Source organism: Lacerta agilis, chromosome 1 (genome assembly GCF_009819535.1).
Source record: "Lacerta agilis isolate rLacAgi1 chromosome 1, rLacAgi1.pri, whole genome shotgun sequence".
In the NCBI taxonomy this organism is placed as follows: Eukaryota; Metazoa; Chordata; class Lepidosauria; order Squamata; family Lacertidae; genus Lacerta; species Lacerta agilis.
The window spans coordinates 50,704,509-50,729,413 of NC_046312.1; the positions used below are offsets into that span (position 1 = coordinate 50,704,509).

General features: G+C 43.9%; 1 protein-coding gene across 2 annotated transcripts in view; it reads right to left on the bottom strand.

Annotated features, from left to right (window-relative positions):
- The window catches only part of CD82 (CD82 molecule), a 67,092-nt gene that overhangs the window by 16,139 nt on the left and 26,048 nt on the right, over positions 1-24,905 (bottom strand). For both annotated transcript variants that reach the window (XM_033149448.1, XM_033149458.1), the window contains 3 exons: positions 15,385-15,466; positions 2,739-2,811; positions 696-820 (listed from right to left, as the gene is read on the bottom strand). In XM_033149448.1, coding sequence (XP_033005339.1) covers positions 696-820; positions 2,739-2,811; positions 15,385-15,447 — 261 coding nt within the window. In that variant the 5' untranslated portion in view covers positions 15,448-15,466. The remainder of the gene's footprint in view (positions 1-695; positions 821-2,738; positions 2,812-15,384; positions 15,467-24,905) is intronic.

The window sequence follows — 24,905 nt, forward strand, 5'->3', positions numbered from 1 at the left end:
TCCCACCCATAATTTTCCTCACCTACAGGGGAGAAAAGCTCCCATAATGGCAAGTGCAAACATAAACCTGGGGTGATATATAGATATACATAATATTTATACACACATTTGTATACACACATACTATTTCAAATCCATGCATCTCTCTCTCTCTCTCTCTCTCTCTCTCTCTCTCTCTCTCTCTCTCTCTCTCTCACACACACACACACACACACACACTTTACCTATTATTTACCTATTAGCAACCCAATATCATTTCATCTTCATATGTCCTTATTTAGATTAATTATAGGTTACTGATTTATTTTTAAAAGAAAACACCAACTTATCCAACAAAATAGCAACATCATAATCAAATGAAGGAGCTAGCAAACCCTATTCCTTGTCTGAAAAGGGCTTTGCATGGACATCAAAGAAACATAACAGACATCAGGTGTGTTTTCCCTGGGAAAGCATTATATCATCAGGACAGGACAGCCAAAGAGACTAAAGTTGCTACCTGCTTAACTTTGAAGGCCCTTCTCTAGATGCCTCAGTTTTCTGTGAAGCCAGGAATGTCTCGCTTAGAATTCCTAAGTACTGTACTTGTCTATCAACCGTAGTTGATATTCCTGAATGCCTTGGTCTCTAGTTCAACTGCAGCCCCCAAGCAACCAGCAAGTCACTTAAAGCAGCATTTATCTCTTTTCACTCACCAGACCCAAGAGACAGCGGATCTCATTGACTGCTCCAATGCAGCCCAGGAAGCCCATCAACATGGTCACAGCACCGACTCCAATGAGAATGTACGCCCCAATCTTCAGCGAGGACGACGAGGACTCTGTGCAAACCAGAAGAGAAATGGACACAAAGTGAAGGAGGATTCTTTTAACATTGGTTAGGTCCAGAAAAACAAGACTGCTCAGAGCCACATGCGCTTCAGAGAGCGAAGAACTTCAGGCCTAGGGAATCAAAGGCCACGTGAAGGCTGCTTGTGATGGAGGGATCCACAAATAGGCAGTCAGAGAATTGAAGTGGGGCGATGAAGGAGAGGAGGCATAATAGGAACTGATGACTAGGCAAGCAAGAAGAGCACAAAAGCAAGACTTTATCCTGTCTCCGTTCGCTCTACCCCCAGAGTCTAGTTAGCTGCTCCCAAAAGGCTCCTCTGGGACAACTGCCAAGTTGCAAGGTAGAACTGGTCTTTGAAGGATGCACATCTTCTAATATGCAGCCACCAAACCCCAGTTATCCCCCTCTAACCCAGTTCAGCAAACACCCTTAAAAAGGTAAAGAAAGGGAACTGTTTCCTTGCCAAACAGTAGTGCTGGTGGCGTTAACATTAGCTTACTGGGTGGGGAGTGAGAGAGTTTGCATGTTACATCTTACTGTGGCATCACAAGACACATCCACTGATGGTTATGCAATACTTCTCACATGGGGCAGTGGCAACTAAGTCACAGATGGACCCAACCTGGCTGCCTTTCCAAATGTACAGGGCAGGGGTTGTCAATGGTCTGCCCTTCAGATGTTGCCGGGCTCCAATTCCAATCAGCCCCAGTCAGCATGGCCACTGGCCAGGGACGCTGGAAGCTGTAGTCCAAAAACATCTAGAGGGCTCCACCTTGGTGAATGCTGGTATAGATAGATACTGAGGCAAAGCCTTGGGAAAAGAGACTGTAGCAGAAAGGCACAGCCTGGGCTCAGTCCACAGCCTGCAGCACGTCTTGGATTTTGGAGGAAAACTCCTCACAGTTTATATTCCCTCTTGCGCCATCTTTTTCCTCGTTTCTGGGAAAAAAGCCAGATAAGCACAAAGGGGGGGGGGGGAGAGAGGAAGGCCTCTCTGGCAATGGATTGGAATGCCCTGCTGTGTAAAGTTCCTTCCCAGACTCTGTTAAGGTTACCAAATCAAAAATAAAAAGAGGGGGAAAGAAATGAGAAAAGGGAGGGGAAAGGGCTTCATCTGGGATCTCAAGGAAGGAAGCAGAAAAAAATACTGCATACATGCAGCGAGATTACAAGCAAGAAAGGAACAGGGTTGGGGCTGGGGGCAGGAAAGGAGCCCGTATACAGAATACGGTACTTCAAGTCCTTGGCAAGCAAAATCATTCCATAGGCTCAGTGTGGGCAAAACTCCTTTTGAACTGATCAGTTCATCCAGCTATTAGTTTTGGTTCTAGACCACAGGGAGAAAACGAGGTCACAAGGCAAAGCCTCAACTGCTTCTGCAGTCTAAAAATGGCTGCAAGCATTTGTTTTAAAAAAGGGGGGGGGACTTAGTTTAAAACACACTTTTCAGCATAGCCCTTTCTTGTTATTTCTCCCTTGTGAGTAACACTGCAGCAGTGACCCAGATAAAGAACATGGAAAGTGGAAATAGCATGCACAACTGCACAGGGAATTTTTTTTTTTAAGGAAATGCATTAGCTTGGCAGTTCCCCTTTACCAAATCTGTCCCTCAGACTTTTGCTGAGGTGAACCAAAGTTACCAAGCCTTGGGGAACTTTAAGGCTAATGCTTTCTGTCTGACCTGACATAGCCTTCCAAGAAAGAAAAGGCTGATTAGCAATAGAAAGCTCTTTTAAATCTAGCGGGAAGCCACTTTTGCTTTGGCCTGTGATCTGAAGGGGGGCTGCTGTTCAGATGGGCTAATCTTTACAATTTAGTAAACACAACATGGTGTTCTCTCTTGACAGGGAATGCTCTACAGATAAACACCCACAGAACAAATGCAAAGATAAGAAAAGCAATCTTACGCAAAACTGAAATGAAGCTATTCTTGTCAACCAAAATCCATATTCCGAAGCCCAGGATCACAGCACCCAAGATCTGGAAAACAAGTTTTGGTTACTGAAAACAGATTATACAAAAGGTGTATTTCTTATGCCACTTTTACACTAGAAGAGTCTTCAAAAGCACCTTATGCAATGGCACAAGTTCCCTCTAGTACAAACCTATTTTTCTGAAAGGGTCACGTTGATGCTTCTATGAGCCAAGTACAAAGATAAAATCCATCCCAGCTGGCCCTAGTGTTTAAGCTAGCAAGTTTTACCCACTTCTATTTTTTTCTGGGTATTTCCTCCTATCCATTACTGAAATATTATCTACCTCCAACTTACAGTAGTTTCCAGCTAGATATAAGTAACTCAGAAGCCTTGAGCTATGTGAAGCTGTCGATCAAACTAAAGCAGTGCTGGGGAATCTGTGGCTCTCCAGATGTTGATGGGCTCATCATCTGTCACCACTGGTCATGCTGGCTGGGGCTGGTAGGAATTCGGAGTCCAACATCTGGGTAGCTAGGTCCCCCACCATCAAACAACAGTTCTATTAAGTCCCCCATTTCTAACCAGTATTAGAGTCCTGCCAGCACACAGCAGATTCGCTCATAGTGTATATACTAGGCATGAGTTGTCTAGAACAAATGGTCTACTTAGAACATAGCACCAAGCATCTTTGCTACAGTTAATTTAGAATAAAAAGAAAGTTATAGTTCCCCCCCCTTATTTATTTCATAAAATTCATAAAAGCTATCTAAAAAAGGATGACTCGAAAGCTAGCAACCTGGACATCATTCCCACTGAAGTGGTTAACCTGCCTAAGGTTTATTGCTTCAAACTGACTGTGGGGTCTGACAAGATTGAATATTTTTCCATACCAAAAAATAAACTAAAATCACTCCGCATAGAGAGCTAAATGTCAGCGAGAAGGCTAGGCTAAAACACAGTTGGAGAGGAGCACTCAATCATGCAGACCTCCACATGAAGTATGAAGCAGTAGGTCCCAGTCCGACTTGCCAGAGACAGCTGCTTCTAAAAAGGCAGATAATTGGAAGGTAGCTTGCCGTACCATTCAGCTCACAGGTTAAGGTGTATTATAACATCTATTTCTGCTGCTAACATGCCACCAAGACCCCTGTTAGCATGCCTGTAGTGAAGAGCACAATAGGACCAGTGTGTCTTGGCATAAGCAGAAATAATACAAGGAAACAGCTGAATAAGGGCTTGTATCAGACCTTTTCCCTTTTTTTACATATGATCACACTTTAGTAAAGAAACAGGAAGCCTGTTCTGCTGTGCATCCTCCTGTGATCAACACGCAGGCTAAAAATTTGCCTACAAACCAGAATTAAGTGAAGCCACGAGTCGTGCAACAGTCATATGGCAGCAAAACCTAAGGCACAGAGCCATCAGTTGGCAAGCGAACTGCAAACACGTCGCAGTCCAACAGTGTTCCGTCAGTGGGAGCCAACTGGCAGCCCTCATCCTCGGATGAGAATAGGACAATTATCCCAGGGCCATAATGCAGATTTGATCTAGCAAATCACAAAGCCAACCTGGGACAGGGAGGATAGGTCTAGAAAATCTCTGCGGACACCTCTGCCAAGGCTGAACTCAAATGGTCAGGACAGGGATCTCCCTTTCCCCAAGTTCTACAACAAGGATAGGAAACCTCAGGCCCAGGGGGTGAATGCACCCCTTCAATTTGGCCCTCGAGACTCTTATTTATTGCCTTTATAGCCCACCTTGTTATTCAAGGAGCTCAAGGTGGCATCCATGGTTCTCCCCTTCCTCATTCTACCCTGTGAAGTAGGCTAGACTGAGAGGCAGTGACTGGCCCAAGGTCACTTAGTTGCATGGACAAGTGAGGATTCGAAAGCTGGTCTCCCAGATCCTAGTCCCAAACTCTAGCCACTATACCACAATGGCTGGCTTGCCAGGCTATATTACCAGCCCTGCTTTTCACCTGGCTGGAAGTACTTTTGCCTGGCTGGAATAACTCTTGCTTGCCTGGGTGGAGGACAGAGAGGGGTGGCTGGAGAAACGAGTCGGCAGTACAGAGATAAAATTTACGTTGGTTGCTCTGCTCAGGTTGGACTCTGGCCCTGCACAACATTGGCATGTGGGTCCCAGAAGGTTACCCAGAAGGAAATACGGAGTGGAAAAGGTCCCCCACCCCCCTGCTCTGCAACTAGAATGTCCAGATATTTTTATTACACAATTAAACTTCCACAGACAGGACTTCTCTGTGTTACAGGTTGCTTTCCACCTGGTCAGCAGTAAAGGAAAACAAGTGCATGCCAAATGCTTTACACTTAATAATTAAGTGAGACTTCCATGGCACACTTGAATATAAATAGCTCCTATAGTAAACATTAAAGAACAAAATAATCTAACAATACACAGCATGCAGACCTATTTGCTGGCTAGAGGCCAGTAATTCAAAACCTCCTCCAGAACTTTAGACTGTTTTGAGAATAATCTGGTACACAGGATGTTTATTATACCCGCTTATGTGAAACAGAATGTATTCTGTCAGGGCCTCGCATCAGTCATGAAAGGATCATTAACACTGTCAGCAGAAATGCGGAATTTTCTCCCACTGCCTCCATGTTGTTGCTACAAAGTACAGAAGGCCAGACAAACTGGAAAAGTGATGGTTCCATTCAAAGAGCTGCCAATATAGTTCACCTGCTTCCAAGGGAGCTGTGGAGAAGATGCGGTCTCTGTGAAGTTAACGCTGGAGTTCAACAGTGACAAGGTGGCATTGAGACACAGGGAGAAGAAGCCTAGGGATAAAACCAACCTGCTCATACTTAAAATTTAGTTCTCTTTGCCAATAAGACATTGCAGCAGCAGTCTTGCTTTCCCTCCTGTATTATCTTAGCTCTGGCAAGTGAATTATGGCCACCAGGTAGCAGCTGTTTACATAGTGAATAGTTTTCTGTGGAGCAGGTCTCCATGCAGTGCAACCTCCTCCTAGGAAAAAAACTTATTCCAAAGGGAGAGCTTGTGCCAGCACTGGTAAAAACAGAAAGCTTATTAGGGAACCATGTGGGCATCCTATTACAAAAGCCACCAAGTTTTATACCAATGAGAACAGCCTAACCTTGTTTGGCCTGCCATTTATTCACAGGATGAACTTTAGGTTCCCAAAGGTTGAGATGCCATGGAACTGCAGAAAAAGCAGCTCTTTCCCCTGAGGCAAAAGGTAGTGGAAACAAAGGAGGATCAGAGGAGTCTTGAAGAACAGATGCTTCCTGTCACCTGTGGCCTTGCCAGAGGAAGTCCAGAAACGTCTACTGGGAGAGAATTCCAACCATCTACCCCTCTGAGCGCCATTTGCTTCAGCCAGCCATCTCCCTCAAGAGACTTTCCACTTCTTTCTGTGCAAAATGTGGGAAAATGCTTTGCCGCTCAGATCTGGATTTATTCAAGCCAAGCAGCTTGGATCCGCCTCCTGTCAGCTCAGAGCCATCTCATCAGGGCTCCAAGAACATAACTTGGCTTTACAGGCTGCAGAGCGGGAAGAGGAGGGGTGTGTGGAAAGCCTGGAATCGGAGGAAGAGTGAAAATATCCACTTTGCTGAAGTGCTGTGGCAACGGGGAGGCGAGCAGGGTTACTGGAGGGCAAAGCTTTTCCGCAGCCCATTGTAGATGCATAGATTCGCCGCCGCTGCCACTCAGATTAAGTTCCCTTTAGTGCCTCTCGCCCTTTGTCTTCTTCCTTGAAAAAGTTGCTATAGAGACGGTTAACCTGACAGGGCCAGATCAATTCACCTGAAGTCTCAAATCAAGGCTAATTCACACTTTATGCAGCAAGTATGTTTGCTGCACACTGGCACACATCAAAAACACTGCAAAATATGGCACAAATATATTTATCTGCATACTGTAGTTCTATTATCATGAGATGCATGCATCGCCTGCTCTCTCCAAAGGAGCACAGTTTAATGGGGACAATTATTTGATAGTGCAATCATTCTTCCCATTCACCCTCTCCAACTACAGTCAGGGAAGAAGCTGCAATTCAGATGAGGTCTGGCCACTGCCAACCTTCATGTCCTGCCCTGGATGGCGTTCCACCAAGGAACGCCATGAGCAAAATGACATCTGCTTCCACAGTGGGACTCCCCCCCCCCCACTCTCCCATGCACACCCCACACCCAAATGTGCTTCAGAGGGTTGTAGGAACCCCCAAAAGAAACACAAAAGTCATGTGGGTTGAGGAGGGGAAGCCTAGCTTTGCAAGTGGAACGCATTCTGCTTGCACAAGGAACTGCTTTGAATACAACCACTTGTTTCCCCAGGAAGACACCTGGAATGAAACATGGTGGTACTGCACACATCATTCCCCGCCCCCCGCTCCCTTTGCTAGTGGATGCCAATGAAGCACAGAAGGAAGGGGAAAATTAGATACTCTATTTAGCACCACCAAAATAGTTTAACTGATTGCGAACAGACCAGGCAGTGGCCTAGCAGCCCCCATAAACTTGTGGCAGCATAGCTTCAAATACCTTAGTATTGGTACTGGAATGTCTTCCATCCCTGGGAGCCAACTACCAACATCCCACCTCAAATATCAGCTGCAAGGACTCCAGTAATGCTAGAAGAATTCAAGTGCCCAAGCATGCAAATGAGGCCACCTCCTTTCCCCTGCTTGTATCCCGTTTCAGAAAGGGCAGAAACAGTCTTTAATATCAAGGGGTTAATAATTACAAATACTCTCTGAGCCAGCAGGCATAGAATCATAGAAATGTAAAGCTAGAAGGGATCACAAGGGTTAACTAGTTCAACTCCCTGCAATGCCCAAGGTGGGGCTCGAACCCACGCAGTGGCGGAGAGCAGGTAGAGTGGGGCTGGCACACGTCCCAGGGGTGGGGTGTGCTGCCCAAAGGGGCGGGGCGTGCATTCTGGGGGCAGGGCATGCGTTCTGGGGTTGTGGCACTCTGCCTGTAGGGGCAGGGTGCCCAGCGTGGGCAGGGGGGGCAGCCGTGATGGAACCCCACCGGGATCATGCTGCCGGGGGTGGTGCGCTCCCACTGCCCCCCTCTTCCTCCGCCAGTGAACCCACACCCCTGAGATTAAGAGTCTCATACTATACCAACTGAGCCATCATTTCCGGCAGTCAAAAATGGATGGAACACTGTCTCTTGTAGACCCAATATGAAGTGATGCTGCTATGGAATAACAGATAGCATATTGCACCCTGTAGTTCTAGCTCTGCTATCCAATTCACCCCCACTCAGCCCCCCTACAAATTCTGAAGATGAAGCCAGACTAGTATTCAATGAGTTCTGCATCTTTTAACTGTGTGTTTAAAGACTTAGCCCCACCTTATTGTAGAACTGGATCTTAAAAGAGTCTTCCTCCGCATGCTAAAACCATCCACGACCTTTGGTCCCTGGCAGCCTTAACTGGAAAGCCGATTGCTCGGAGATGGAAACAAAGCATACAGCTGGGGGGTGGGGGCTAGTGGAGAGAGCAAATTGAAAACCAGTTCCAGATGTGCCATCTGGGCAAGCTTTCTTGCTTGCAGTTTCTACATGGCACATGGTGAAAGAGTGGCAGAGGGAGGGGAACTCAGATTCACAACTGTTTGAGAAAGCAAGAGCCTTAGTGATGATTTAAACACAACCTGGGGGTGGGGGACAACCCGGAACGTCTAACAAGGGAATCGCAGTTTGTATCACTGACGTTGCTTTAGATGCCAGGGGAAACATGCACATCTCTCTTGTGCACAGGCTTCACGTGGATTCGGCACTCGCATCTTGAGGCACCCGTCACACGTGTCAGAATGAGAGTCTCTTTGCTGCCGCTTTCTTTTTTAGGATCTGAAGTCACCCTAAAGTGGTAGAAGCACCAAGCTAACACACACTTAATCTTCAGGTGAAACACAGAGTGATGGGTGATGGGTTCTTACATTTGGCTGGGAGGGGTGGCTGCCCAAAAATACACCGTAACTGTCAAGGAAAGAAAATAAGGAACGAAGAGGGTCTCATGGATGAAAGAAAAAAGGTATGTTCTACAACACTCCAAGTCTAAGGGTGGAGCATGCAAGTGTGAAGGCTTCTCCTAATTTTGGTTCAAGAAATGAGGACTGTATCTCATTGATAGCGGTGCTCCTAAACAAAACTTTAGAAGTAAGGCCAAACAAGTTAAGTCAGGTGCAACTCCTATGCTTTAACCCAGATAAGGCAGCAGTGAACATGAGGCCTTTAAGAGAAGCTCATGTAGAAATGTATACCCTACACCCCACTGTCTTCTCACTGGACCAGGTGCCTTCAACTATGGTTCTGTGGAGCTGATCCGTTTAGAGGAAGGTGGGGGATTCCAGTTAGCATCTACATTTATACCTCCACCAGAGTAAAAGACTCAGCAGATGCTCTAGATGCAGAAGAGAACTAGAGCAGCGGTTCTCCAAAAGAAGCAGTTGGATTTTGTTGACAAGGAGTAGCACCAGGTGTTAAACGTTGCAGATAAAAGCTGGAGAATAAGAACACCGTCTGTACAAAGGGAAGAGTCTTTCTGAGTTCAAAACCCCAGTTCCTTTCAACACAGCACTTCCTCAAAGTTGGAACATTTCCAAACACAGCTCACCAAGTCACCAGTCAGTTTACAAATAGGAAGTGCCCAAGAAGAAACTTGTGGCAGTTCACTGTCAGTCTGGAATTAACTCTAGGATGGGAGATTATGTCCTTTGAATATATTGTGCAACATTAAATGCATTCTCCCATTGAAGCAGATCACTTTTGGGGTTCTTTGAATGTCAAATCGTTAAATTTGGCGTCTTATAGCTGCCAATTAAATTGCTACAACTGGCAATTATGTCTTAACAGAACTCCCAGGTATGGATGTTTCTGCATTAATTTGCAGTTTTTAAAAAGGATATGGATTATAGCTTAGAAATATTTCTCCCAAAATACGCATTTCAAAAAAACATCATTTGCTTCATTTTCAGTCAAAAACTGCCAGAATATTCAGGATGTACAAACTCTGATGATTAACCAAGTTCCAATCGGCACATCAGTCTGGGAGATGTGAATCATATCAGTTTATTATTGAAGTTTACAAATAATTTGAGTTCTTCATGCCTCTTGGTTTCCAGGTAGCAGGCTTCTGAAAGTGACCAGTCTGATGAATTATCAGGGGCCAAAAACTGCTATTATTATTTCTTGAGGTGTTACAAAGACTGGATGCTTCATGTATAAAAAAGATAAATAATAAACAAGACATCAGAAAAAAGAATGGAAGGGGAAAATGGGAGGTGTCCATATTAATTGGAATATGTGTTGCAAAGTAAGTTTGATACACTAAAAATAGATACGGTTTAGCTCAATGAGAAGAAACAGTTATTAAGAGGCGGCCCTTTGTCAAAGTTGATTTCCTTGACCTTGGCTATGCATATTCTTCAAACATTATTAAATACAATACAGACTTCTTTCCCAACCAATTCATTTACCCAAAGAATTGTGTAAACCATCCAGTATCCAAGATCAAAAGGTGGAGTGGCCTCAGACACAACACTGTCATGAAGCAGTATTGAATATTGACAAAAGACAGGGAGTGAAGCCGGGAGAAAGGTCAGCTGAACATTTCGACATTAACACCCTGCTGAGAGAATGGCTGTTCTGGGGAGAAAGAATAAAAGGATAAAAAAACGTGAAGGGGGGAAAAAGAGGTAAAAACCAAGAATTATGCTGAAGTGTAGGAACAGGGGGCGGGGGGAACGACATTAGTCGCAGAGATAATCTTATCATTTCATCTGTGATATATGAGGGAAAGGTTTTACGGTGGATAGAACCATTAGTGATTTGTTTAATGCATAAGACTTATCTTTGAATACTGCAAGAATTAGGTTACCAAGGACAAATCCTACTCCCATCCCTCACTAATCTATGCGATCTGGAATTTGGTTTATAAAGAGCACAAGGGATGGAAACCAGTAAGTTTTGAAAAATATATTGATCAAGCCGCAATTGAGTAAAGATCCATTTTCTGAAAACAGAGAAAGAGTAGAAAGAGAGGAAGTTGGGAGTGCCCAGTGACTGCCCCCCCCTTTTTGCACTAACAGCAACAAAAAGGTGGAATATCTATGTACCCAACATCCCTCTATTTCTTTGAACATGGTCACTAAACAGAATTTCTATAAAATTATGTACTGAAAGGATTACACACCTAGGTGGGTTAACGGAAAACAGATTAAATGAGAGGTTGCCAACATGGTACCTATACTGTTTCAGTGGTGTAAACTGAAGCCCAGGTATTTTATGCCTGTTTGTTGGTCATGTAGTGAGATTAAGTAGTTTTGAGCCTTAGTGAAAAAAGTTATTCAAGATGCAGTAAGAGGAAAAATAGTCTTTCAGAACCCACAATACCTGAGTTCCATAGAAATTACAAACAAACATTTTTATGTTTCGCAGCTGTGAGAATACTAGCAGCAAAAACTTGGTACTCCTCACAAACTCAAACTTTGAGTTATTAGTAATTAATAAAATACCCCCCTTGAAGATTACACAAGTGATCTGTACTCAGGAAGATCATGTGCATTTCAATCCTTCATGGAGGTTTGGGATATATCTTGCTTTGGGGAAAATGTTATAAGGACAGTTCTTGTCTTGGTAGGGGCTACAGCTAGCTACTAATACTACTACTGGGAGCAGGTGGCGCTGTGGGCTAAACCACTGAAGCTCTTGGGTTTGCCGATTGGAAGGTCAGCAGTTTGTATCCGTGCAATGGGGTGAGTTCCTGTTGCTCTGTCCCAGCTTCTGCCAACCTAGCAGTTCTAAAGCACAACAGTGCAAGTAGATAAATAGGTACCACTGTGGCGGGAACATAACGGTGTTTCCATGCACTCTGGCTTCCATCATGGTGTTTCGTTGCACCAAAAGCTGTTTAGTCATGCTGGCCACATGACTCAGAAAGCTGTCTGTGGACCAACACCAGCTCCCTCATCCTGAAGCCTGATAAGCGCCGCACCCCATAGTTGCCTTTGACTGGACTTAACTGTCCGGAGGTCCATTACCTTTAGCTTTTTTTTACAGCTAGCTACAGCGCAAAGCCAGCAATAATGCATAAATCAAACCACTTCCACAACACACTTTCATCTTCCATTTCCTGTTCTTCACATTACAGAACTATACAACTCATACGCCCCAAGGGTGGCGTTACATGTCTAGCAAACACTGCTCTGGGAACCTAGGCTGCTCCTTCTGCACTGCAAAGAAGTGTTTGCATACACACCCTATGATACCCAATGGAGAAGACTCCCTCCTCCAATTGCTTTTTTCTCATCTGGGTTCTAAAGTATAGTTGAGTGAAGTTACCAAACTGGCTGCCGGAAAAATCAGTGGGTGGGGCAAAAGCCCACTAACTACCGGTACTGCTCCCCTCCTGCTAGCCACATTTCCAGGCCCACATTAACTACCAGATGTCTAACTTAATAGGTTCCATTATGATATTTTGGGTTTTAATAGAGACGTGTGTGTGTGTGTGTGATTTAGAATTTTCCATCAGTGTTCCCCTGGTATCTGGAACCCCTAAGTATCCCTTTACTATGTAATCTTAGCCTTTCAAATACAGTCGCACCTCAGAATCCATTCCGGAAGTCTGTTCGACTTCCAAAACGTTTGGACACCAACACACAGCTTTGGAATACGCTGAAGCCCTGTCAGACATTCAGCTTCCAAAAACAGTTTGCAAACCAGAACATTCATTTGCGGTGTTCGGGAACCAAAACGTTCGAGAACTAATACGAGTGTATTTGGGTACTGCTTGTCAACAAAGTATAGAATTGTAGAGTTGGAAGGAACCCTGAGGATCATCTAGTCCAGGCATGGTCAAACATGGCCTTCCAGATATTTGGGACTACAACTCCCATCATCCCTAGCTAACAGGACCAGTGGTCAGGGATGATGGGAAACATCTGGAGGGCTGAGTTTGGCCATGCCTGGTCTAGTCCAACCCTCTGCAATGCGGGAATATGCAGCTGTCCCATATGGGGATCAAACCTGCAACCTTGGTGTTACCAGCAACATGTTCTACTATGGTGGTTCTACTATGGTGGTTAAGTATACCAAGGGTGTGTAGAAGGTAGACTGTTTCTAGTAGACTTAGCGCTGGAATTCTTGCAAGAAGTCTTGGGACTCTGTAACTTTTGGTCTGCTCCTTCAAGGAACTTAAAGATACGTATGATCACTTAATTATGGCATAATTAGTATTTGTTAGGTGATCATGAACACACATTCCTCCTTTGTAAATTTAACCTGTTTGTAAAGGATTATAGTTTATGAAGCGTAGCCCAAGTGAGACTGATCAGCCAATCTTTTGTTGAATCAACTTAAGTGTTTCTACACTCTGTTTATCACGAAACAAGCAGGAAATGAAAAATTTGCCTGTTTGCCCAGGAGATTTTTATCCAGCTTTATCTAGCTCACTGCTAGATTTTTCCCATGGTTGTGTACAGCAGTATTATGATTTAAGTTAGTGTAACGGGCAAACTTTATTTTAAACACAGGATGAATTTGTTGGGCTTTAATCTAAAATCAGCTGTGTATACAGTCATTTATGTAGATAAGGACCAAAAAACGGGCTCCCGTTCTCTGCTAAATATAAGATTATAAAGATGTTGTAAGTTTGTCTTAGATGTCCATCTGACACCAGATATACTCTTAGCAGAAAGGAAGGAAGGAATCAATATGTTTAATGAGAGAACTGTACCAGGGCTTTGCTGATCCTGAAAACAGGTTAGCACATGCTGACTGCAAAGTGTGTTCTTTAAGTCTGTACTTCTCTGCTAGAAGTAACTGAGCCTCAGTGTCATCAGCCCAGTATAGTGGAACACTCTGGCCATAGAGATTCAGCAGGCACCTTCTGCTTCGACTAATAAATGCCTACTGAAAACACTTCTATTCTATCAGGCTTATCCGGACATTAAGAATACATCTTTCCATAAAAGCCATCTGATTTTAACTTTCTTTATATGGTTTCCATTGTATGGTTTTATGTACAGTTGTTGCAAACCACTTTCATATTTTCTTTATGAATTAGTGGTATATAAAGATTGTCTAAAATAAAATAAAATAAAATAAAATAAAATAAAATAAAATAAAATAAAATAAAATAAAATAAAATAAAATAAAATAAAATAAAATAAAATAAAATAAAATAAAATAAAATAAAATAAAATAAAATAAAATAAAATAAAATAAAATAAAATAAAATAAAATAAAATAAAATAAAATAAAATAAAATAAAATAAAATAAAATAAAATAAAATAAAATAAAATAAAATAAAATAAAATAAAATAAAATAAAATAAAATAAAATAAAATAAAATAAAATAAAATAAAATAAAATAAAATAAAATAAAATTGCTGCTCCTCTTGGCACCAATCTGTTGCATCCTGCAAATAGAAACACATTGACCCACAGAAAAAAAATCCATTCAGCAGTGCACTGATTATAACCACACATGTTGTGGCTGGATGCCAAACTGCAATTATTGCAGAGAACAGTCAAGGACTTGATTAAAAATTGGCTAGCCGGTAATTTGGCTCAGCTTGTCTCAGATAGGGAGCACACAATACCCAAAAGCACTTAATGGAATCACACTGACTATACAATTAGTTGCATTTCCCCAACCTCTCGCCGTTTCATCTTTTTTAGCATTTGCTAGTACTATACAGGCAAACAGGTCAAGACAGACTTTAAAGTGCCCAAGACTCCAATTTTAACAAAGCCAAGAACCTTTGCAGGATTGTCAGGAAAGTTTAGTCATCCAACAGGCATCTTGATCATAGGTACCACTCGGGGCATTTCTATAGTCTGCAAAGTCTTTTTGGTACAAAACTGTGCACACACAGTTATTTGGGTTGAGCACTGCTGCAGAAAGAGCCACTGTACAGCAGGCTCTGAGATTGTTCAGATTTCAGCTGAAAACCAATGTCTTCCTCTACGCCTTTGGTAGAAATGGAGATACTGAGCCACCACCTGGTACTGTTGTGGGAAGCAGATTAAGTGATTCAGATTCAATATGGTTTTGATGCAATAAAGGGTTGTTATCTTAGAAATAGAATTAACTTATAACAATGGAGTTTGGAAGCTCTTTGGAGAGAGGTAAAGGTAAAGGGACCCCTGACCATTAGGTCCAGTCGCGGACGACTCTAGGGTTGCGGCGCTCATCTCACTTTACTGGCCGAGGGAGCCGGCGTACAGCTTCCGGGTCATGTGGCCAGCATGACTAAGCCGCTTCTGGCGAACCAGAGCAGCGCACAGAAATGCCGTTTACCTTCCCACTGGAGCGGTACCTATTTATCTACTTGCACTTTGATGTGCTTTCGAACTGCTAGGTTGGCAGGAGGAGGGACCGAGCAACGGGAGCTCACCCTGTCGTGGGGGTTCGAACTGCCGACCTTCTTATCGGCAAGCCCTAGCTTCTGTGGTTTAGACCATAGCGCCACCCGAGTCCCACACTTGGAGATAGGTAGAACAGTCTTCATAAAAAGGGTTATTGTTATAGTCTTTCTCCAATATTAGATGCCAGTTCTGCTGTTAGGATATAGTTGCTCCCGCCAGCAGTCAACTTAAAAAACAGATCCCCCAGATTCTGAATCCAAATACTTACAAAGAAAAGGAGGTTGAAGAGGAAAAGGAAGTACTTTGTGACTTTCAGGCAGCCAGACCCCATCTTCTCTTTTTTATAGAACCTGCGTGGAAAACAGACAGCCATATGAGCATATATCCTTTATAGCATCACAACTTGACTGTGGTCTGGAAATTTTAAGAAATATTTTACCAGAATCTCCCCTCCCACACCACCCCCTCAGAAAGCAAAGCATTTCAACAGAATACTTCTCTGACGAGCTATTTCCTTAGCAGGGGAGAATACGGGGGGGGGGGGTTCAGCCAGAACTCGCCAGAACTCAGTTCCAGCACATCTCAAATGTGTGCCATTGCCATTATAAGAGAACAAGTGAAGCGCTCATTGTGAGTTCTGGCATCTCTTTTTCTAGAAAAACCATGCTGCGGAAATATATATGTATAGCTTTGTCTTATTAACTGTTTTTGCCAGTTCCAGCCTTTAGTTCACCAAACTAGCCCCATCCATCTAAGGAACCACTTTCCATCTGGTTGGTTGCCACTGAAATAACAAAATGTTGATCAAAAGGAGTCTTTGGCCTGGAGCACCAGGGCTCTTCTGATCTTTTCAGTGAAGCACCATCTGCACCTCAGGTACAGATATTTCAGAGCCAGTTCAGAAACTTCCTTATACAATATTGGAGACACCGGAGATTAAGGATGCTTCCACATGAGGCATTTACTGTGGAATGTTTGGAACCCCATGCTCTGTTCACTACTTTTTTCAGGACATTTGCAGGACACCATCGCAAAATCACCTTCCTCCCATATTTTCTCCCTTTACTTTCTGTTTCTTTTCAGAACTCAGAAAAAAAAACTTCACTCACACACAAACACACAGCTGTGCAATCTTCCCAAGCGTAGATCAGTCATAGTAAAGCAACCCCACAGATTTTCTGGTGGACAGCATTTTCTGTATTGGTCATTCTAGCTCAGGGGTAGGCAACCTAAGGCCCATGGGCTGGATGCAGCCCAATCGCCTTCCCAATCTGGCCCACGGACGGTCCGGGAATCAGCATGTTTTTACATGAGTAGAATGTGTGCTTTTACTTAAAATGCATCTCTGGGTTATTTGTAGGGCATAGGAATTCGTTCATTCCCCCCCCCCTCATATAGTCTGGCCCACCACATGGTCTGAGATATGGCGAACTGGCCCACGGCTGAAAAAGGATGCTGACCCCTGTTCTAGCCATTTCCTTTATCTATGGTCTGTCATTCCTGAATAGGAGTGAACTCACAGTTTAACCTTTTCCCTTCTAGGTGGCATTGCCTTTCAGTCAGTTTCTTTTCTGTCGCCTAAATTGCAGCCACCAGCAAGGTCCTTAATCTTGGGACTGCAGCAGTAGGGAGTCCTTAATCCCTTTCTCCCTCAGACAATGGCCTAAATGAAGCCACCTTTCCCCTCAACATTAAGTCCTAGAGAAAGGGGCAGTGCCCATTTAGGTACAAGACCCATTTTAGGTACAAGGCTTATCCGCTTGTGGCAAATAAGCACCAACCATGTGCCTCTATGCTAGCTAGCCACATCTGGAAGCCACTAATATTGGGTCTCATATATGGTAGCACACACACACTACTGTTTACATGATCCCATAGAAGAAATAGCAGTGGCAGCCTCAAGAAAACTATATTTGACAGAAATCAGAAGCTAGTCAGCCTTTTGCTCACCATTAAAAATGGGTGTATGAAACATAGGCGTAGCCATGGGGACAGGAGGCAGCTGCCCCCCATCAAGTAAAACAATAGAAATACTTAACTAACTGACCAATCACATCAGTCCTGCGTGCATGCCACCCCAAAAGTCCCATGCTATGAAACAGCAGATATTTCACCTGGGGTTACATCTCTGGTGGCTAAAAGCTTCTGAATGACAATATGACCCAGGATTCTTTATCAGAGTTACCCATATTTAGCAGAGGCGAATTGGGAATTCTGCCGAAATCCAATGTAGAAGCCACTGTCTAGTTTAACAGCTGGAGCTAATTCTAAATATGCAAACTATGTGCAAACTATGTGTGCACTTTTTTAATAAGACAAGAGATTATTTAAACACCAGGTGTGCAATGCAAAGGGGAGCATTAATAGTGCTGCAAAGACAGAAAAGGCTTGGAAATGTTCCACATTGGACAGAAGTCTAAGGAAAGAATTCTGCTTTGCCCTGTTCTGGCCTGCTGTACTTTACCATCACCAATATAAGCAGATATGTCTGGGCATGAGTATGCAGAAGGAGAAAGCTTTTTGGGAAATGGCAGAATTGATGGCATGTGAACATATTGCAGTATCTTATGTCAATACTTTCAGGTAGAAACAAGAGCCAAGAGCCAAGAAGATATTGTGTGCTTACCTCACCTATCCTAGTGGAGACTTTCACTTTCCACGATGAGTTGTTGCCTCCTCCAATACAGGAAGCAAGGTGACAATTCTCATAAAAACTAGTGTCGAATAAATAGCATTTGACAACATCCTTAATGATCTTATCTCACAATGCAATAGGAAATAGGTTGGGCAGACTTAAGAGCTGCCTGCAGAAGATCTGCTCAGAGCTTCCTCACACTGGGACTGCATTCAGTAAAGGGCAACAGAACAGAACAGAGCAAGTTATTCTGTTTCCAGTCTAAAGCCTGCTTTTAATCTTATTAGGATATTTAGGTCAGTACTGAGTTCAGGGTGGAATTGGAGCATCATTCTAAACGGATAGCTCTCGCCAACCAGCAGCAGTTCTCAAAAATTTATCAGCTCTGTGGGGGAGAAGAGATGCTGCTTCCTTTGGAAAACTGATGTTAGAAAATGGATGTTTACTCCTGAAACTGTGAGGTGTGCCTGTTCTTCCATCATATCCCAGCGGAAGCCCCAGGACCTCACAAGCCTGCTGAGAGTCACCCTTAACTCAGTAGGATATTAAGAAGTTGACTTCAGCACTTGGGAACAAAGAAAGCTACCTTAGACCTCAGTCAAACTATTTGTCCATCTAGCCGAATATCACCTGCTCTTTATGGGTGGCAGATATCTTTCCACAACCACCTCCTACCCAAACCGTTTTAACCAAGGGTGCACCAGAGGATCTGACCTGGACTGTACTACGGAGCTGCAGGTGTCTATTAGTAAGTGTTGGCTCTGCTTTTTCTATCAAGAGATTCTCTTTAAAAGGAGAAGGGTGATCCATCAAAAGCAACATGAAAGCCAGTTCAAGATGCACCTGCTGGCAGCCATTCTTAGGGAAAGACCTCCACTGTGGAGTAGGGTTGGAAGGTAGGACTCTTGGCTTGCTGACAAAGGTAGTCCCATATCAGATCAATACGGTGTACTTCACAACACTGAAAGCACTATTCTCAATTGCATGCCCATGACTGTGTGGCAGGGTTAACAAAAAACTGCATTTATTTGTATGTTACACGTATGGATGCCACCAAACAGAAGCTGTTCCAGCAGACTGCAGCAGAGGGAGAGATGGGAAGGAAGGCCATTCCATTGGTTCCGCTGAAACAACAGATAGATTTGGCTCCTCTTCCTTCTGAACGGTTGCCAATCTACCTGGCTATCGCAAGAACTTTAAGAATTGGTGCCCAAGCTTGCCTTTCCCCCTCTTCTCTCCTCACCCCTTTTGTCCTTGTGTGATTGTTTCATTTTCATTGATCATATGTTAAGCCCGCTCCGGTAGCCTTTTGGCTAAAGGATGGGGCAAAAAGGCTTTAAATAAATAAATAAAAGTTACGAGTGAGAAGCAGGCAAATACAAAATTCAATTTACACTGACGAGCTGCAGATATCCAGAGAGCATGATTTTCTTCCAATAAGAAATTGCCAGAGTGGGAAAGGCATGAGGCCTATCCTCAGAGTTGGCATTCAGATCAGAGCAAACATAGTTGATCAGGTTTTTCCCTTCAGGAATTTTTTTTTTAGCAAACACAAGGATTAGAGCTAGATCTTTGGGGACAAGCTCACAGACAGTTGCAAGTCGTAACTCCAGGCATCTTCTACACTTTCTTCAAGTGTTTACCCACCCTCCCCTATTTCTTTTCTAAACAGAAAAGAAGATTTTACTACAGCTCCCCAATGCTATGATTTTGCTATTGAGCATTATTTTCTTGCCAAGGAGATATAGTCATGAAATTAAAATATACACTGTCACATTTAAGAGAGAGGAGGGAGGTATAAGAGAGATATACATGCATAACATTCTCTTCGTTTATAAAGAAAACAGGCTTCCCTTTTTTTAAAAAAAATCTAAGAACAAAAAGAGTCTATTCACAAGGTTTCAAACACATTATTACAACTGGGTGAAATTTCCCTGCAATCATTGAACAAAGATCAGTCATAGCATAATAATTCCATATAGGCAGTGATGTGCCGAAAACTTTCCACAGAAAAATGTGCAAGGTCCATTTAGGGGAGAAGATTTGAGAGAGCAGCATGCATGTAAAATCTTAGGGGGCTACAGGAAGCTACTTTATACTAAGTCAGACCATTGGTGAAGATTGCCTACACACCACCTTTGGCCAGCCTGATACCCTCCAGATGCTTTGAATCACCACTCCCATCAGCCCCCCCCCCGCCAGTCATGCTTGATGGGGATTGGGTGGAGGTGTGGTCCAAAACATCTGAAGGGCACCAAGTTAAAGAAGGCTGGTCTACAGTGACTGGCAGGGGGCTCTCCAGGGTTAGAGGCAGAGGGCATTCCTAGTGCTACCTGGAAATATCAAGGATTGAACCCAAGTACTCTTCTGCATGCAAATCAGATGCTCAGCCCTTATGTCCATTCTCAGAGTTGAAGCAATAAGCAAAAATGTAGTAAACAAAAAGTACGGTAAGTAGTACAGTTAGATTGGGCGGGCGGGGAGAAGCACCAATAAAATTTCATCTATCAATTTAAAGATTTGGAATGTAAAGTGCTTCATGTTACAGTTACAGGTAGGATTTTATTATTATTATTATTAGTTTTTGTTTTTTCTTCATGTTACAGTAATTCCAGAGCTGTTTTGGTGGGAGAAACCAATTTTAAGAGGCATATTTATTTCATTTCAGCTAACCAGCATTGCCTTCGTACTTACGCCCACAGTTCTTCTAACTGGAAGCAGCACCAAAGACATTTCACCTGGAAAGGCAGAGCATCAGCTAAGGATTTTTCTTCTCCTAATCAAACTTGGCAGAAGGAGGAAGGAGCCATTGTGTCTGTGTAGCCTACTTGGCAACCAATTAAAAACAATCGACAGGTTTGAAGTAGATGAATAAAGCTTTGATCTCAGATCAGTTAAGATTTTTTTTTTTTAGCCTTGTGAATTCTGATAGGTACAGATAAGTTCATGGAGTAGTCAGTCAACCTGCCTTGCCAGTTCAGGTATTTTCTAATTGACAGCATTTCAAAAAGCACATCTTCTTCCATCCAACAAGTTAAATAAGAGAGAAAAGAAGCACAACTTGGGTCTGTTATTTTTCCTAGCAAGGCTGGTACATGGTGCAACCAAGGGAGTACTATTTATAAAAGCAAGATTTCTTGAGGTTCCTGACTTGAACCTGTTTTAACAGGCTTGTTTATTGTACATTTTAATTATGGATTTCATAGAATTGTAGAGTTGGGAGTATTTTTCAAATGATGTGATGAAATTGTTTTACTGTGTGTTTTAACTATGTGCAGCTATGTTTTTATAATCGGTTTTATACCTGTAAACTGCTCAGAAGGCATGTTGGCAAGTCAGTTGTAGAGATATAAATAAATAAGGTATCTCAATAAACTAAGCAGACTTTGCAGGCCCCAGATTCCAGAATCCACCATGCAGAAGCAGAAAGGAAGATGGCAACAGACTACTTTGCCTGGAACAGTGAAAAGGTCATGTTATGTACTGAGTTTCAGGTCATTTAAAGGATTCCAACTTTAGGCTTCTCTTAAGAAGGTCTCTGGAGAGAAGGATTATTGAAAGCAGTGAACCTCACCATTGGAAATTCACACAATCAAGCAAGGTCTTAGGTCAGTGGTTTTCAACCAGTGTGCTTGATTGATGGTCAAGGGTGCCGCAGACAACACTGGCCTCTGTCCCTCTTTGCTTCCCTCCCTCCTCTGATGCCTTCTCGCATCTCTACCTCCCAAAGGCTTGAACAGCTGTTTGTTGCAGCACCCCTGGCTACAAGCTCCCCAGGTAAATGGTCCTCTGGGGCTGGCCAAGGGGTGCTGGTTGCCAGGAGCTGAGGCAGCCTCAGAGTAAGCAAGCAAGTGGGTGAGGGAGCCCAGTCAGCCAGTCCACCAGGCTCTGATGTTAGGTATGGACTGGCAAGTGGGAGGCTGGGCAGGCAGGCCAGCAGGTGATGTGCTGGCCTTTCTTGTGCTTGCTGTGTGCAAAGCCTGCCTGGGAGCTGAGTGCCTGGTGCTGAAGGGGAGCCTTTCCATCATGCAGGCTTAACAGCACCTGCTGCTGCCACTGCTGCCTCCCAAGGTAAGGTGCTGGCCTCACATTCACCTTTGGCCAGTCTCCGTTGGGCTACTAAGGCTGCGAGCATCCTCTTCCCAGGCCCCTGTGGGGCAGTGTGAGGAGGCACCTCTCTTTGGGGCAGCTCAGATACCAGGGGCAGCAGCAGTGACTGCCCAGAGGACTCCCAAGGAGAGGGGAGAGGAGAGAAGGCTGAGGGAATACTCCACAAGGGAGGGAGTTTGAAAAAGGCACTGCAGGCAAGGGGAGATATAACTGGGCTCCTAAGCCCCACAGGGGTGCTGCAGAGAGAATGTAGTTGGTCAAGGGAGCCATGGACTCAAAAAGGTTGAAAACCTCTGTCTTAGGTCTTTCCCCACCCCCTTCCAAAACAGTGGTCTTCTTGTTAAGGGCAGCAGGAGGAAAACTTGTGACTCATTTAGTATAGTTCTGTAATGTGACCCCAAGTTGTCATTCAGCAGAGCCCTGTAACATGAGCTTAAGTAGCCTTCCCTTTGGCCGAAAGATACCTGAATAAAGGCTGGTACGCCACATTCCACTATCCTACTTCTTACCCCGGTCCAAAAAAAAACAAAACACCTATACAAGGGAAAGAGCTGTAAAAAGATACTATGGGAAAGAGAAAGAAGGCTGTGAGGAAATTCACTGCTTCTCTTCTCACTGGGAAAAGGATGGTGTGTGACTTTCAAAAGCCTCTTCTGACTCTCCTCCTTACAAACCACTTCTGTGGAAACCTATTAAACAAAGCCGCAACAGGCTCCAATCAGTATTCCCATCTTCTGTTTGCAGCATTAATTGGCAACCCCCAACTCCTTCAACTCACACAAATAGGAAAGCTCAACTTTTGAGCCTGACATACACACCCTATTTTGCAAGAACTGCCGCACATGGTATATAACTAAGGTTCAGTTCACTTTCATGAGCATAAACCTCACGCTAATAGAGTTAACTGCCTTGTCACTGCCTTGTCATGGCGAAGGGGCTTGAATTAATCAGGGAAGCTATGGACAGGTCAAGATGGACAGGTCATAGTGGAGAGTTTGGACCAAACGTGATCCACCTGGAGGAGGAACTGGCAAGCCACTCCAGTATCCCTGCCAAGAAAACTCCATGGACAAAGACAACAGGCATATAAAAGTTATGACGCTGGAAGATGAGCCCCTCAGGTTGGAAGGCGTCCAACATGCTACTGGGGAAGAGCAGAGGACAAGTACAAGTAGATTCAGAGCTGATGAAGCGGTTGGGCCAAAGCCGAAAGGACGCTCAGTTGTGGATATGCCTGGAAGCAAAAGGAAAGTCCAATGCTGTAAAGAAAAGTATTGCATAACATGAGTTTGGCCAAACTGCGAGAGGCAGTGAAGGATAGGCGTGCCTGGCGTGCTCTGGTCCATGGGGTCACGAAGAGTCGGACACGACTGAACGACTGAACAACAACAACAATAGAGTTAAATGCCTGAAGGAGTCAGCAACACACATGACCTCTAGTCTACAGCTGATAAGTGGTGCTATGCTAAGAATGAAGCTTCTGCTTGCTAGTAGAATGGTTGTTGTATGAGTGGCTAGCACCAATGGGTATCACCCTAAATTTATAGAAATCATCCCAAAAAATCTACCCTGTCCCACAAAGAATTTTACCTGTTTTTAGTTATTATTAATTTTGGTATTTATTCGATTTGATTCAAATGAGGTACATGTCAGGCCCGAGTCTCAACCTTCACAGCTTGTCACCCCAGATTAGATATTCTGGCCTAGTCAGACAAGACACGACGTTATTTTAGGAAGTCGGCATAACATGACTACAATAACAGAGAATGCAGTATGTGATGCCATTCTGAGGTTCAGGTCTAACAGCATTTACTGCATTCCTGTTGACATTCCTCAGAGACTTGGGTGGTTCAAGGCATATTCACCCGAACGTAGCTATAATTTCAAAAGTGCTCATAGTGACACAGAGCTTCTTCACCTTGTAGCACTGCTGTGCCCACACTGGGTCTGACAGTGGCAAAATGAGTCAAGAGCAGCGCACAGGTTTGTACGGGCTTATTGCCAAGATCTAGTAGCAGAAATAGTATCTGTTATGTCGTGGGTGAACACAGCAGACAACACAGTGATTTCCAAACAGCTCTTGTTTATTATCAGGCTGGAACAGGACTGAGCTGAAGGCCTCAGCAACCTGCTTATATAGAACTCAGTTACAACGCAACAGTAACAACCTTCTGCAGCTACCCAATCCCTGAGTGTCAGTTTATAATCCTTCATTTGCATATGCTGACCTGAGTGAAAACTGCAGCAGAATGAACTATATACACACACCCCTAGTGGCCAAGGGTGAGAACTTCAATACATAACAGTATCCTTTGTGAACAGACTTCCGGCCTCCTTCCTTTGCTGAACTGGAGAACAACTTCAGACTGGATCAGAGACATGGTTATAGAACTGCCGCTGCTGGAGCCACATTAGTTTACTGTGAGCGTGTAGCATTGCTGGGGGGGGGGGGGAGGCTGACCAACATGATAACCATCCATTGCTCATCTTTTCCCCGTGTCTCCTGCTTCTTCCATGCACCACAGGCACCCAGTCTTAGCCTATGCTTGTTTTTGCACAGAACTTCCACCTGATTCAATGGAACGTCTCCCATGTGACCATACAGAAACAGCAGCCTTTCTTGTTCATCAGCGCTAATACCTCATGCTTTGTCAAGCAGCAAGAGGAAGAAAACACGGGCTGTGCTTTCCCTGCTCCACTTGCTCAGAATTTGTGGCTTTCTTGCAGGTTTGTCATTTTCCGGGCTGGAGCTACTCTCAAAGGGTGACTAATATCTGCACGCACAGTTACAGAAGGCTAGTCAGGTGGGAGGAAGAAGGCAAAGGAAAATCTCCAACAGCTGTCTCTTGCTTTCTGTACAGTACTAGAAAATGTCACAAAGGCTGATGTATGCATTATGCACCTGGGGACGGAGCCATGAGAATTTACCTGCCATGTAAACAACTTGAACAGTCTCTCAAGTGCTACTCATTCACTGCCCTCTTTCTCTCAGGCCAACACAGGCACAGTTTTGTGGGTACTCTTCATCACAACAGGGGGTGGCC